This window comes from Camelus bactrianus, chromosome 1 (assembly GCF_048773025.1).
Source record: "Camelus bactrianus isolate YW-2024 breed Bactrian camel chromosome 1, ASM4877302v1, whole genome shotgun sequence".
NCBI classification, from domain to species: Eukaryota; Metazoa; Chordata; class Mammalia; order Artiodactyla; family Camelidae; genus Camelus; species Camelus bactrianus.
In genome coordinates, this window is record NC_133539.1 from 60639464 (window position 1) to 60656375 (window position 16912).

At 33.3% G+C, this 16912-nt stretch overlaps 1 protein-coding gene across 6 annotated transcripts in view; it reads right to left on the reverse strand.

The window, feature by feature from the left end:
- ZNF148 (zinc finger protein 148) overlaps positions 1-16912 on the reverse strand; it is a 106482-nt gene that overhangs the window by 18627 nt on the left and 70943 nt on the right. For all 6 annotated transcript variants that reach the window (XM_074365067.1, XM_074365039.1, XM_074365055.1 and 3 more), the window contains 2 exons: positions 12357-12480; positions 10967-11050 (listed from right to left, as the gene is read on the reverse strand). In XM_074365067.1, coding sequence (XP_074221168.1) covers positions 10967-11050; positions 12357-12480 — 208 coding nt within the window. The remainder of the gene's footprint in view (positions 1-10966; positions 11051-12356; positions 12481-16912) is intronic.

Sequence of the window (16912 nt, forward strand, 5' to 3'; positions counted from 1 at the left end):
CTCCACATCCTTGCAAGTACAGTCATCCCTTAGCATCCAGCAATCAAGCAGTCCCTTGGATCCACGGATACCAAAATCTGCAGATGCCAAAATTCAATCAACCACGGATCATGTAGTATTTCTGATCTGTGGCTGGATGACTCCATGGATGTAGAACTGCAGATACAGAGGGCAGACTGTACTGTGTACCACTTATATTTCTGATTTTAGCCCTTCCAGGGTGTGTGCAAGTGGTATGAGGTTGCAATACTAAGTAATTTCCCTGATAGAAATGGAGCTGAGTACCCCTTCGCGTTTCCTGATCATGGTAAACTTTTTTGGTATTAAGCTTCTGCATTCTTTTCTATTAGCTTGTGGTTTTCTTAACAGATTAGTAGGAATTCTGTACCTATTTACAGGCTTAGTTTTCACTTTCTTAATAGTGTCTTTAAAGAACAAAAGGTCTTAGCATTAACGCAACTCAAGTTTTAATTTTTTTCTACTATGACTAACACTTTCCATATCCAAGTTAAGAAAGGTTATATTCCACAGGTCTTTCTTCTATGTTTTCATTTTTTTCTCCCTGTGATATTTTCTATTGATGTCTTCCATTTCATTAACCTTCTCTTTTACTGCCTCTATTATTCCGTTAAACTTATATGTTCTCTGTATCAATTACTGTATTTTTTTAGTTATAAAATTTTCATTTTCCTATTTTTCATAGCTTGCAATTCTTTGGTAAAAGTCTCCATTTTTTCATCTATTTGTGTCTTTTCTACTATTTTCTTTAACATATTAGTCATAGTTTAAATTTTAAAGCCCTTCTCTGGTAACTCTAATGTCTGGATCACCCAAGAGACTGTTTTTATTATCTTTTTTCATCTTGCCTTTCTGTGATTCCATCCCATCATTTGGTATGCAATGTCATTTTTTATTGAATGCAAAATACACTATATGAAAAATTGTACAGGCTCTGGATGATGTTATCTTCTTTTAAAGAGGGTTCACCCTTTTTCTGAGCACATAGTGTGGGAGATGATAACCTAAATCCCAAAATGGATTAAGCCAACTTGAGGCTGGGTTATTTTATAGCAAATCCAAGACACTGGCTTTTCAAAATAAGAAATGCTTCTTCGCTTGACTATTTCCTGTCTACTCTCAAAAATGGTCAGTAACAAGCAAATTGCCTTAGTGCTTTAAAATTTAATACTTAGAACTAACAACTATAATACTTTTACAATAGTAGTTCTAAATTTTTACATGACCTATTCTCTCTGATGTTATCAGATCTCTATGAATTTCATTATGTACTTTAAGATTATTCAGTGTGAATGATGATCTTTGCTTATTTCAAATGCACCATTGATTCAGTAATGTGGTAAGAGCATTTTAATCGTTGCAAAGCATGAATCTGATAAATTACATTCTACATATAATTAAAATAAATATAAGTCACATGCTAAAATATTTTCCAAAGGTAATTTATTTTCCATATGATGTAAGTTAATTTCTTTTAGTGCTTCAGTTTGGTACTAAACATGGATTTATAAGAAATACACAGTTTAAGCAGTTTTTTAGGTAAGAGATGTTATATAAGAACACTGTATTACCTACTGAATATAAAAAATATTCATACTGTTCTTTGAAACATATAATAAAACTTCTGCTCTATACTTAATAGGCAGAAAATAAAGCCTAATATTCTTGGCAAATTTTTGTGTTTGGATTTCTGCATATTTCAGAAAACACATTAATGTAAAATTCATTATCATTTACTTTTTATTTTACATTACAGTTAGAAATATGAAGTTAATATTATATATAAAATAAAATTAAGTGCAGTATTATCTTGGAAAATATCAAGAAGTCTTTGAAGAAAACAATGGTTTTCTATCAATTAGAAAAAACAAGTCTATGAGAGAAAAAATAACAAATTACATATCTGATATATAAATAAACATATGAGGAGTACTCAAAACTCAACAATAAGAAAGCAATCTATTTCTTTTCAAATGGAGAAAGGAACTGAAGAGGCACTTTACACCCCTTCCGTCAAAATTTGATACATACACACAGATGGCAAATAAGCACATGAGAAGATGCTTAACATAGCTGGTCCTTAGGGAAACATAAATTAAAACCATAATGAGATGCTAGTGCACACCTATTAGAATGGCCAAAATAAAGAAATGTGACAATGTTACACACCGGTGATGATGCAGTTTCAACTGGAACTCTCATAAGTTACTATGGGAATGCAAAATGGTACAATCATTTTGGAAAAAAGTTTTGTAGTTTCTTATAAAATTAAATATTCACTTAACATGTGACCCAGCAATTCCACTCCTAGGTAGTTTCCCAAGTGATGTGAAAATACGTTCACAAAAAAAGCTGTATACAAATTTTTATAACAAATGGTTATGGAAGCTTTATTCGTAAACACCAAAAACTAGTAACAACCCAAATATACCTTAAGTAAGGAATGGAGGCATCAACTACGATATATTCATACAAAAGAATACTGATCAACAATAAAAAAAATTTAATTACCCATCCATCAACAATAGGAATGGAAAAAGCCAGATTCAAAAGGTTATATACCATATGATTCAATTTATATAATATTCTAGAAGAGGCAAAACTAAAGAGACAGAAAAAAATATCAGTGTTTGCCACAGGTTGGGAGTGGGGGAGAGGCTGACCTGAAAACTGCAGGGGAATTTTGGAGAGCAACAGAACTGGTCTGTATCTTCACTGTGATGATGGTGGGTTACACAAATTTATGCTTATATTTTTATATACATAGTATATGTATACATAGTATATGCCCTAAAAATGATAAATCTTATTACATGTAAATTATGTATAATTTAAAATAATGAAAATGTATAATGTATAATTTAAAATAATGAAAAAAAATCTGAAGCTAACAAAACATACTGCCCTTAAGATGAAAAAAATAATCTCAAACTATATACATATCTACACAAAATACTAGAAAAATCCTCAGCTATTTTGCAAAATGAAACACTATTAGCCCATCATCCTCCAAAAAATCAAAATTTTCCAACTTACAGGTGAATAGATATGATAATCGGAACTTATTAAAATTTTCATTGATTGTTCCTGTTTTCTCAGTGAAAGAAGAAGCAGTAATCAGCTGAAAGTGAGAAGGTAGGAGGAAATGTTGGAGATTTACAGAAAGGAGAAAGTAAGAAATATCTGTTTGGGAGAAAGGTTGGCAAGCTTTATCTGTAAAAGATAAGACAGTAAATATTTTAGTCTTTGAAGATCATACAATTTCTGTCACAATTACTCAACTCTGCTATTACAGGGAGAAAACAGCCATAGCCTTTACGTAAAGGAATGGGTATGGCTATGTTCCAACAGAATTTTTAATTACAGTAACAGGTAGCAGGTGGAACTAGTCCATGGGTTGAAATATGGACCCTGTTTAGATGTGGCAGGATGAACAGACTAAGGAAACAAATAAATCCTAGTAGGCATTAAGGGCCTACTTAAAATTTAAAGTGACCCTAATTCAGTAAAACTTTTATTCTGGCGATAGAAAGGGTTAAATATCCCAAATGGGACTGCATCAAACTAAAAAGCTTTTGTACAGCAAAGGAAACCAGCAACAAAACGAAAAGGCCACCCACTGAATGGGAGAAGATATTTGCAAATGATATATCTGACAGGAGGTTAATACCCCAAATATACAAAGATCTCACACAACTCAACATCGAAAAAGAAAAAACAAACCAACCAGATTTTAAAATGGGCAAAAGTCCTGAATAGACATTTTTTCAAAAAAGACACAAAGGTAGTCAAGAGACACATGAAAAGATACTCATCATCACAAATCATCAGGGAAATTCAAATCAAAACCGCAATGAGGTATCACCTCACACCTATCAGAATGGCTATTATCAAAGGACAAGAAATAAGTGTTCGTGAGGATGCGACAAAAAGGGAAACTTAACGCACCGTCAGTGGGCATGTAGATTGGTGTAGCCACTATGGAAAAGTGTGATGGTTTCTCAAAAAAAATTAAAACTAGAGTTACCATATGATCCAGAAATTCCACTTCTGAGTATCTTTCCAAAGGAAATGAAAACACTAGTAATTTGAGAAGATATACACAACCCTATGTCCACTGCAGCATTAACAGCACCCTCAAATGTCTCCCGGCCAGTCCCTAATATTTATGTCCATGGCTTCTGCGTATGGGAAACCCCTGCATTTGTCACTGAATCCTAACACTTTAAAATAGTATCTTTTCTAGGTTCCAGGCTCCCATGAATCCATCGTCCATTTCTCCCTAATTCTCATATAAAAAATAAAATATCTTAATAACAGGGATATTTTTCCTATAGGAATAAAGTTAAGACTTTCTCAAGACTCTGGAGTTACAGCTGATCAGACTCCATGTCTCTCTCTTCTATCCAATGATAAAGAACTAAAAGCTAGATGAAGTAGGCAAGAATATATCCAAGTGATTTTTAAAAATGAAGAGTTTCTCCATTATATAAGCATGACAGGCCTATACAGAATACTACGTTATTCAAACAATAGCAATAAACATGTTGTTTTTTTGTGTTGGTATTCATTTTATTTTTTCACAATCGCATTTGTCTTTTTAACTTTTAAATAATCAATCTACAATCTGGTCAATTCTCTAAGGTAATTAAGAGTTGACCAAATATATTTTCTGGAATAATTAAAAATGCACACTGGAAGCATTCATTCTTTCAACACCCTTAGAAAGTCAAAATCAAAATAGATAATGAAATGTAGGTAAGGAAGAATCAGTTAGGCCTTAAAAAATGTAGAGGGATAAAAATACATGAGGGATAAAAAAATCAAGAAACTTAATTTGTCTATCAGCTTTTTTACACAGCTGTGACAGGAGACCACTCAGCGTTCTCCAGGAAATAAAGAGTAGGAAGCACTTGTATCAATGACAAATTACGCAAACAGCATAAAAGCAGATTTGGGAGATAAAGCTGGATAGATAAGTAACCACCTAGTACTACATTAGGATGTCAGTCCTATAACCTACATCTGCTTCGTAACAGTGTCATGAAGTTAAGACTTTCTCCAAAAGATCTACAGAAAAGCAAAACAAGCTACAAAATATGTAGAAGCTGTTATTATGATTGTGGCTTCTTTCAAAGAATGTTAAGATACTCTCATGAAATTCAAAGATGGGCTGAAAATGATGACATTTTAGGCATTTTTTAAAAATAGAAACTCTTCAGAGATAACATCTAAAAATCTTATAAGTACCCAGAAAAATAATGAATGACCTTCATAAGTAAATTTAGACTGTCCTAAATGTTTTAAATACAATTGCATCATGACTGAGTCCAAATCAGACAGTACATTTTGACAGCCACTCTTCCACCAAAGGTCCAAATAAAATATATGAATTCTGAGCCTAAGTGTCATTAAAAGTGAGTCAGTGAAATGAAAAACTTGATCAAAAAATTTTTAAAATGTGTTGTCAGCCGATTCAGGTATCTGAAACGTAATGAATTAAGATCTGAAAGGCATGAATGTTGGTCATCCACTCAACTGGGTTCTGGAATAACAAGCAGTAGTTGTCAAAACGGCAGCTTTAATTTGGAGAAAACTGAAGCTCCCTAAGTGTTTAAGTTCAAGGAAGTATTGAGTATTTTTCCAGAAGAAAACGGTGTCAAAGGATGTGTAAAACAAACCATCAGATCTAGACTAACTGTCTTAATGCTTCACCTTCTGTAGAATGTAAAATAATTTGGGGGCAGGTGGGGAGGATGCAGGGAAGAAGTCATATTAAAGAAGACAAACTAATAAGTGAAAGAGTAGAGAAACTTACCTTGCTAGACTAACCACAATTTCTAAAGTAATTAAAAATGGTTAAAAAAAAAAAAAAAAGAAAGACCAAAACACCAAAAATGAGAAACTGCTGCCAGAAGTAACATTTAAAAAAACTAGACAGTTCTACGTGTGAAGTTAAATTTGGGGAGTCCTTTTTCAGCTCTTTTTCTGAAAATCAGTTCACCCCATACTGCTCAGAAATAAAGAGAATCAAAGTCCTGAAAACATAATTTTCTTTGTTTCACTGTAATAGTGGTTTCCAAGTTTTGCCTACTTCTCATGAACTGGTCAAAACTGAAGTAATATTATATTCAATGAAGCTTCACAATGTTGTTTTATTTGTTTAAAAACATTTTTTAATATTTAAAAGTAAACCTTAATAAATGTGCAATTATCTGAATAAATTATAATTTTTCACATTAGTTATAGTTAACAAAAAGTAACACATTTGCCAAATTTCTACTTTTCTTCACAAAACAGTAATATTCCTCCAACATGGCAGTTAAATGCACTAGTATTTTAGAATACTTACAGGATAAATTTGACACCATTTTGTTTGGCATCAAAGCTTGACAATGTAATTCTAAAACTGAGCTTTCTAGTCTTACTCCTCATTCCCACTCTACCCACCCCTTTCTGGTCATTTACAGGTTGTTCATCTTGCCTTTATTCACTCCATACCAGGTGGAATTTGCTTTTACTCCTACATACACAGACTTCATCTCAAACGGGCATACCTCACTGCCCATAAGCCATAAAGCCAGGTCCAGGAGTGGCTAAGCGCTTACCTGAACAAAATAAAAACCTTAACAGAAACAGAATTAAAACCAAAAGTTTTTGTCAGCTCAAAACTATCTTCGTGCTTGATCTACTCTTTCAGTAGCATTGTTAATGGCATGAACTCTGAGGACCTAAACTGTGTCATTAACTGGCTGTGTGCATTGCGGCAGACTACTTAATCATTTTGACCCTGTTTCCTTATGTTTGGGGAAAAAAAAAAAGGAATAATAGTACCCTCCTGGAAGGACTGCTGTGATGATACAGATAACTTATTTACTGTGTTTAGTACAGTGCTTCGCAGAAAACAGGAATTAATAAATCTATTTGACAGTATTATGTTTATGATAACGATGACTTTTAGGAATTTCTAGCTTTTTAACTATCCTGAAGTACCTGCCTCCTTCTGGTTCTTTTAAACTAGTATATCTGACACACCGCTTGGCCTGTTATCCAGTATCTGCCTGATTTTTAACCTGCTGCTCTGTGTGTTTCTGAATTGATCATCTGTGTATCTGTCTATCTATCCTTCCTCAAAGATTCCCAACTTGAGTACAGCCCAGATTTTTCTCCTGGTCCTGGTTTCCACCGCGTTTTTGCTCTTGTTCCTATGATGACATTTGACTGCCATGTAACACATTAAGTCAAGCTCACAGGGCCACCCATCTGAATCCTCACTCATCTATTTCATCTGAATCCTAAAGCACAGGTTGTCTGCATTACTTGTATAGAATTTGTCAAATTTTGAGTCACATTAGTCACATGTTCATCATTTAATAATTATACATAAAGAATGAGACCCCTTCAAAAGATTCCCAATTTGTTAAACTAGAGACTTGTCAAAACAAATGGTAAATATTTTTTTCCTAACTACAGACACTATAAACTACAAAGAACATTTTATATGACTTGAGGAGGGATACTCACACACACAAAATACATACACTTAATTGCAAACCATGCAACTTTCATTATTAAAGCCTCTGATTCTTTATATTTCATTTCTAAGGTATACTGTTTAAACAGAGTTAATTTTCTGGATGATTTCTCCCATACACCCTCCCCACAAATACCTTTAAAAAGTGATGGTATAGCTTACATATACACATATATATGTACGTATGTATGATTTCTTTTAGATCTTTACTGAAATGTTTTGTTAAACAGTGTTAAGCTTTTTATATGTTTATGTTACCATGTTTTTTAATGTGAATTATTAACAGTTCTGGAGAGAAAAAAAAATCTGGTTTCTGAAAGCTTTGTTAAACCAGAGAATGTCAGTCACAGCAATCTGTACTTCCCTGCTTAACCTTTCTTGGCAAGCTCGGTCCATGCCAGTGCTGTCTGGCTTCAGCAATCACAACGCCAGGAGCTCAGACCGCAGGCAACATTTTCAGTAGCCTAAACAGTATTCAGTTTCTTCTCTTCACAAATAAGACTTTAACTAGGTCTGTAACATTTCCTTTTAATAAGACTTCTCTATTATAACTAATAAACCATAAGTCAGGGCTTCAAAATAATGAGAGGAAAACTATTTTTGTTAATAACTGAACCATACTGAAGGAAATACAAAGTGTTGAACAAACTTAATCAAGGGTAAATCAACATTCTCTCTGACTTCACCCCACTAGCCCAACTGGTTTAGAAAATAGTAATAATGCTGTTATTCAGCTATTTAACATGGTTGTGAACAAAAGTCATAGTCAAAAGGAAGGGAAGATCAACACATATTTCAAGCATGAAGAATGCTAACTTAGAAGACAGGTTTTCCAGTGTTTCTTGCTACATTTGTATATATAAAACTATATATTCAAGAACTAAAGCCTTAAAAAAGAACTTTGTGGGGAAAGAAACCTAATGAATATGTATAATTCTGAATGACTTGGTTTGTTTTCAAAATCTCTTTTATTTTAGGGAGGAAAATCATTTTGTAAAAACTTCCCTATACATAGAAACGATTTCATAACATTTTTACTAATGAGATAAAAAACAGATTATGAAAACTGCCACAACTATAAAAAACAACCATAACTTGCTGTAATAGTCAGAATATTAGAATAGGTATTCTGTGGCTTACTATTTAAAGGAATTCAGAAAATTAATATAAAATTAAATACTGAAAATTGTACATAAGTCCTTTACTCCTCGAACCCTCCCCATGGCAGTAAGACTGGCATTTCCTGAGAGTAAAATGGTGACAAAGTAACTAGAAAAGAACATAACTGGAGAGATGTCATTCTAACATTTATTCTATGTATGCATTTGAAAATGCAAAGGAAAAGGCATCTTAGATAAAGACATCTGATCACAAAGTAAATCTGCCAGTGACAATGAATGTCTAACCATGGTATGTATCTTAGCAGTAATTCTGACCCTAAACAAAACGATCAATTAGGACTATTATCTTCAACTTTGGCTTCAAGTCCTCACCTTATCTCCTATATCCCCAAACATACTCTAAGTAAAGGATCTATCTACAACACATTCACAAAAGATACAAATCTCCAATAATTGCCAAAAATGCAATCCCAAGGATATCTGCATTTTGACCATTTCAGTGCCTTAGGCTAAAGGAATAAAGCTTTAATAAGAATTTCAGGGATCAGCCTCAGTACTCTCCCTTAAAAATGACATTTCTAGGCTAGCCCAAATTTAGCAAACAATTAAGTAATAACCTGTCCAGGCCGAGTTTAAAATTTTTCTGTTTGAAAACCAAATCAAGCTGTTTCTAGTTCTTAAAAGGCAGGGAAGACTTCTTTACTGGTAACGAGAGCAGCCAAGCAGGTACTGATTTTTAACCATGTTACAACTGGAACAGAGAACAGGTTTGGGGGCTGGAAGACTGGAACTGACAGTATAATGAGACCCAGAAGGATGAGGGATGGTATAAGGAAAACAGAGCTTGCAAGTAACTAGTAATTCTCACCACACAACCTTTGAGGATCAGGGGATAGGTGAGATTACCTTCTTGACAATTTAAAAATGGATAAACATATGCAAAATCTTTTTTACTGTCGTATAACTATTTCAATGCATTCTTCTAAATTAAGAGCCTACAGAGAAAGCCTTGACATGGGAAAACTTTAGGACACTATCCCCCTCCAAAAATAAAAGCCATTTAAAACATCAGAAAAAGAACAGTAAGGACAAAATAATAAATGATGGAGGATATATATGTGGCTCTAAATATATATTCCCAGATCAGTATAGCTTATAAGTATCTTGATAACAAGACAAAAATACCTTACTTATCTTCAAACAGTCTATAAAAAGAATCAAGAACAATGAAGCAAATAGAACATTAAAGCGTACAGATGTGCCATACAGTTGAAGTTTTATGTAGGAGACCAGCCACTTTCATGCTTGTTTGTTAGGGGCAAAGAAAATCAAGGAAAGTTATCAGGCAGAAAAGCTTGCTTCTTCTACATGACAAACTGTCCAAGAATCCCCTTTCATAGGTACTGCAGGTACCATGAGAACACATCTAAATAACAATGGGCAGGTACTTGCCTGACCTCTTAATACAGAGAAAAATGAAAAACTTTAATATTTTCAATATTCATATATTATCACCATCATTTTCAATTCTATTTAAATGTAAGAATGAAAGTTACACAACTCTGCTTTTTATTCCATCACAAAAAAGTAAAACACTGGAAAAAAATTCTAAAGAAATACTTCTCAACACACTTAAGAGATGTCAAAAGTCAACAGCTTACTAAATGAAGGTTACATTTAAAATCTGGTTTACGTTTGTTAAAAAAAATAGAATAAATGCAAATAAATGTTTGTTCTAAAATGAGGCTTAACTCTTTAAAGTATGCGTTCCTTTATAGTGATCTTCAAAACTATCTGTTTCTAAATCCTTAACAACTTGACTGAAAACATGGCTTTCCAATTTATAAGATTATGACTCTCTTGATATAGTAAACTATATACATGATAACATATACATGAAACAGTAAAGGGAGAAAAAGTGGTATTGCTATCTTAGGACTCAGGCATTTTGCTTCCTCCCCCTGACTAATTACTGTGAATGATAATTTTATCTAGTATCAACTTGTTAAACATTTAAGGAAACAGCTATTTCACAAAAACTTCCTTTTGTCACTTTAAACATATTTTAAGTAATTATGAAACTCTATTTCAAAGTAATTAGGCTTGCACATTAAGTCAAGTCTTAACAATTAACACTGATTTACTGAAGGAAGAAAAAAGATGAGCTGTGATAAATACTCTTTAAGAAACAAAACTGATCAAAGTGGCAACAAGTTGTTGCTACTTATTAAAAATTCTTCCCTATATTTGAAATGGTAATTTTAACAACCCTAGTAAGGGTGGCAACACTCACCAGTATGAATCTTCTCATGTCTCTGTAGCAGGTACTTCTGTATGAAACGCATGTCACATTGACTACATTGAAATGGTTTTTCACCTTAAAATAATTTCACATCCACAAATTAGTTCTGGATAAAACAGTTTATAGCTACTATTTCTGAGGAAAGAGAAATCTTACAAGTCCAAATTCTGAAAAATTCCAGTTATCTATACAATTTTTTATACTGTTCATTAACTTAACAGAATTTTATTTCTTCTCAATTTTCCCCCCAAGTTTTAAAAATTCACTTTTTCACAACCACACAAAAAATGAGATTAAATATGATCTATATTCTTCAAGGGGGAAAAAAAGTATATAAAGAAAACAACTTAAAATAGAATTTGAAAATCACATGGCTAGAAAAGACTCCACAGGTTATCAAGTGTGTCTTAAACATCCCTTCTTCCTTTTTATCTGGAAGGGGATCCACCCACCTTGTTCTTCCCAGCTAGACATCACTTTATGCCCTTTCATTTATTTTCTCCAGAATCTTCAGAACTTACTAAACATCCCCTTTAAAAAATAATCCTGTCTCTTCAAACGTTCCCTCTCTGCTGGAGCCTTTCCTTTTAAAGAAAGTACTCTCTGGTCTACTCTACGCAAAGAATCTTCCCAGATACCCTAACACTCTTGCCTTATTACTCCCTCCCCTTCCTTTTACCACACTTTCTTAAAATAGTCCATCCTATGTCTCAAATTCTTCACCACCTATTTGTGCCACCCCTTACATTCTGCTTCCTTAAAAGCTACTAGTGATACCTTGCTATTTATTCTAATGTTTTTTCTCTATCTTCCTGGAAGGTTATGCTACTGCTGATCATACCCTCGTTGGAATACTCTCTTCTTTTGGCTTCTGGGACACTGAATTTTCCCAGTTCATCAAATCAACCTGTTACTCTGTCCTCCTCCCAACCCCTTAACTCAACATACATGTCTAGTATGTTTCTCCAAAGATCTCTTAATTAGTTTTTAGTTCTGCTCTCCACAACTTCACATTCTTAATTATCCTTTTTTATATTTGATTCCCAAACTCATTATTTCAAACTCCATCTGGACGTCTTGCATAGAAAAATAAATGTTGACAGGCTTTTAACAGTTCATTCTTTAACAATTTCTCTAGCTAAAAAGAACACATTAAGCCAAATAAGTGTCCAATTAAGACTAATTAATTTTGCACATCCATGCTAATTGTTTTCTCATTAAAGTTTTTCCTGGTTTCTTTCTGACATCCTGGTCTATAAAATTTCTAATTCGAAATGCTAGGTTAGCTACAGTCTTAGAAATGAATGATATTTACACAATGATGAAAATAGCAAAGATAGTAATTTTGAGGGCCATAAGCCCACTTTAATTCAAGAAATACCTGTATGAATGAAGACATGTCTCTGTAAGTGATAGTTCGTTCTAAAGGCAGCATTGCAGTGCTCACAAACATGAGATTTAGGGGTTTTCAAACCAAGTGATCCATCCTCATTTATTGTAAGGATCTGGTTTAAAAAAAAAAAAAGGCAAAACAAGAGAAAGAAATTTTGAAAGTGTAATAGTAATTTATAAAAAAGATAATACCTTTTAATGCAAACAATGGTCACTAGAGATTATGAAATATTTTTTCCTAAGTAATCTTATACAGGCTATTAGAATAACGTTATCACTAACTGTAAGAAAGTACAATATGACTCAGAAGGGGTAAAAGTCACTAATGAAACTCTGGAAGTTGGTTAAATAAGATCTCAGCACTCTGCCCACTCCTCTCCAAAGCTGATGTCTAATCAAGTCCCTCATTCTCTGCTAGGGTGAGTATAGCATTGTTTTCAATTTCAAATTATCACAAATGCAGGACAAAAGTCTTGTTTTAGATACGTAGTAAATGTCAATCAGTATAGGACTGATTAAATAAATTACGAAAAACGAACACAATTTAGTATCATGTGGTTGTAAAATAAAATGAGAAAGCTCTCTATATACTTATACAGAAAGAGCTCCAAGATTTATTAAGTTAAAAAAGCAAAGTTTAGAATCTAGTATATAATTTTGCTAATTTTTGTATACAAGAGAGTATATATAGGAATATATTTGTTTGCATATGCATAAAAACTATTTGAGAGGGATACACATAAAATGTATATAACCTCAGTTGTGATGTCCAGGGAACTTGGCAGATAGGAGATATGGTGGGAGAGAGACTCTACCCTGTACATACTTAGAACATTTTTCTGAACCATATAAATGCTTACCTGTTACATTTTCCTTTTCCTTTTTTCTTAAAGAAGAAAAAGAGAAAACTAAGTTTTCAAGTCATCCTACGACAGAATTTGGAGCCTGGTTCAGTTTAGGACCTCTAAGGTTATTCTACGACTACTAAACTATTATTAAGCATATTCCTTACTAAATTAGAGAAAATATGAGGGAGAAGACAAGTGACAATGACTGATCAACCTTTATCTGCCTGTGCTTCCGAGGTTGAGAGTATCTTGGGCCAGGTCTAGACAGTGCTAGAAAGAAGCTCACCTTTGGGCTTCATTTATTCCAATTTATCAACGTGCAACATTAAACTGCCTCTCTCACCAGACATGTGGCAAAGAGAAAATAACAAATGATTCCTTTTTTTCTTCATTGAGAGAAGAAAGATGACAGAATATGATGTGAAAATAAGAAGCAAAGAAAACTAGGAGGTAAGATCAGGAGGAGTACGGTAAGTGAGAGGGTAACAATACTGGAGGTGGAAGCACACAGAGTGGGAGCAAAAAAACTATGCCCTACAGATGCTAGAAAAATCCAGTAAACATCTTAAAAAATACAAAGGCCTGTGGAAACTGATTAGGGTCTGTAAATACACAACTATGACCCTCTTCTTAAACCTAGAAAGGGGAGTAGGTAAGGGAAAGGGGCTTCAATTAAAAAAAATTTTTTTTTCTTCAATTCAGAAAGACAATTCAGCCTATGCTGTATGTAAATCAATGGTAATTATTATGCAAATTATACAGGGTATGTGGGTTCTGGGCAACCTGCCAGTGTGGTCAACAATGCTTCAAAGTCTATGCACCAAAGTCACAGAGGGAAACATTTGGCAGGAGAATGTAAGTGGGTGTCACAGCTTCCTGAAGAGAGTCACTGAGAAAAGAAAGTTTCATCTCTGGCCAATCTAAAATTTTTTCAACCCCTCCACTTCAGAAAATAATATTCAAGTTAACACTGCGCAAAACAAACAAAAAAAGCAAAAACTCTTTTAAAATATGATTCAAAATATTTCTAATATAAAACAAGTAAGAAAAAGATGTTAAACATTTTATACAAAACAGAATAAAAACAAGATAGCATCAGGTATTTTTTTACATATGTTGATAACAAACAACATCCAAGTGCCAAAAACCATGACAGCTCAATAGCTTTCTGCGGCATAGCAACTTCAAGGAAAGGCTTTGTAAGGAACAAATCCAGCCCAAGTTACTTAATGTGAAACGGATGTAATCCTTGACTGTACAAAGCCCTTTCATGAAGAGTTAAGGAGTTCTAGGTCATTGCTTTCTGGCACTGGAGGTAATGCTGCCTTTCATTGTAGATTCAAGCCTCAACTCAAGGTGGATTTTATGGATAAAACGGTCAACACTGACTTGTTAGAATAAGCAAATTAAAACACCTAGCATATTTACAAGTTCAAAGACAGAAAAATCAAATCAGTGGACACTTTATATGCAATTTTTCTTTTCTTAGGGCAGGGTAACACACATCTTTTACCAAAGACACAGAATAAAATTATTTTATCTCAGAAGAGCACCAGTGGCTCTTGCAATTTGTAATCTGTTTTAAATAGAACTGACATATTTTCTGTTTTATTCACCACTATCACCCCAGTACCCAAAATGCTATCTGGAACATAGTGAGACTCTGTAAATGTTGATACAGCTGCCTACTATCCATACCAAACATCCTCACAGTTTACCACTTTATTCTTTATAAAAATTTTTGCATAGAGTGGTAGTTTCAATTTTTTTCTTAATTCACTAAGTAGCAACATAGTGAAATGGGTATGGAAAGAACAAAGCCCCTTGGTGGAACAAAAATGGCTCATTAATGCAGGTAAAATTACCTTCCTTAATATAGACTTGGCTTCTTTTTCTGTTCACATCCTTTCCAGATCTTTTAGTAAAAGGTGATCTATCAGTTAAGTGTGTTTGCCTTAGAGATTAGTGGTCTTACTTGCTACGAGTACCATAAAATATTTTTGCTTTTCTTTTTCCCTTCAACATATGAACATTATTAGAACTGAAGAATTTGAAATTTTAAAGTTTAAGTCCTAAGTCGTCTGCTATAATATCTCCACATGATTTGACTCCTGTTATTCCTACTTTTGGAGAAATATATTATATTATAAAGATCATGCAATCAGGCTTTATCAAGAGTGGAGAAATTAGTAATCATCTAAATAATACTCAACACACTTGATTTTTTTCCCCTTAACTGTTTTATAAATTTAAAATAGAATTTTTCAGTAAAAAATTTCAATACCAAATGGAACTCTTCAATTAATCTGCTTTCTTAACCTCACAGTCCATTCATAGATAGATATATAGATAGATAGATATAGATTTATTTAAATAATATGCCAATTTTCATCCAGCCAAGCACTAAGCTCTGCCTATTCAATTCAGAGATTTTTTGACTCCTCAAGGATCACTGCCACCGGATAACTGAAACCTGACACCCTTCAGTGAGAAAGTTTTGCTCTCTTAAAAGGCAGACATGATTTTCCCCATTTTACACCATAGACACTAGTATTACTGAATTTATTAAAGTATATATTAAACCAATGATTACAAGTTTTATCACACATTCTTAAGGCAATCAAAATCAACTTTTAAACCACCGAAACCCAAAAAACAATTTAGAGGAGATAGTTTAAATTTCTTACCTATTACGAGTTGTTTTATTGCAACTTGGGGTGGGGAGTGAGATCTTCTAAAATTCCCTTCACTCTCCAAATTCAACTAGAAATGGACATACAGTGCAACCCCAAAGACATACAACAAAATAAGTAGCCCAGAGCAATAGCCACTTCAGTATCTTAACCATCATAGTTATTGCTAATGCCCCACTCTCACAGTGTCACTTTCTTCCATTCTTCATGATTTTTTACTGTCCCAATACTTGATTTTACATATTAGCAAATTTCATTTTTAAATGGCAAGCTTTTCAGCATCAGGACATGAAATTTACTGTATCATAAGCATGGTATATATAACATGGTATACAGATAACTGATTTTCAGCATAATGACTCTGAGCTTTAGGAAAGGTTATTTCTCTCGTATTTCCTGAATACTAGGCAAAGAAGTATGTCATGCTTTTTAAAAGAAAGAATTACACATCCATATGTTTTTTAAAGTTAGGTTTTGGTTCTGTGGAAAAGTTATTTACCCAGAATGCATAATTCCCTGGGGAAATGAGATAAATAAAATACGAACACATTCTTTTACTAATTTTCTTCATTTTTCTCTTAAGTACTGTTTCATATTTCCATCCCCAGTCTTATAATCAGTTATTCACCTTAAAGCCTCTCCTTCCACCATGAAGTTAGCATGTAGGAGAAAGTATGACAAACAGCTATACTATATTTCTCTCCTCCTTTTTAATTAAGTTTTCCTCATTTTGAATCATTCGATTTAGAATCTTTTTGATATCAAAATCACGAATCTTTTCTGGAAATAAATGATGTATATAATAAATTGCTGGGAAAGGATTCTCTATATAATTCATAATCTATTTGATCTGTGAAATATACTCTTCCTTCTTGAGTTCAGCATAACCTTGAATAATTAATTTCTACTCAGATCATCTATAGTGTTATTAACAAAAAACCCAGTTCCTTTTTCAGCACCTGATAAGAGATCTGGCATATAACAGGCAATTATTTGCTGAGAGA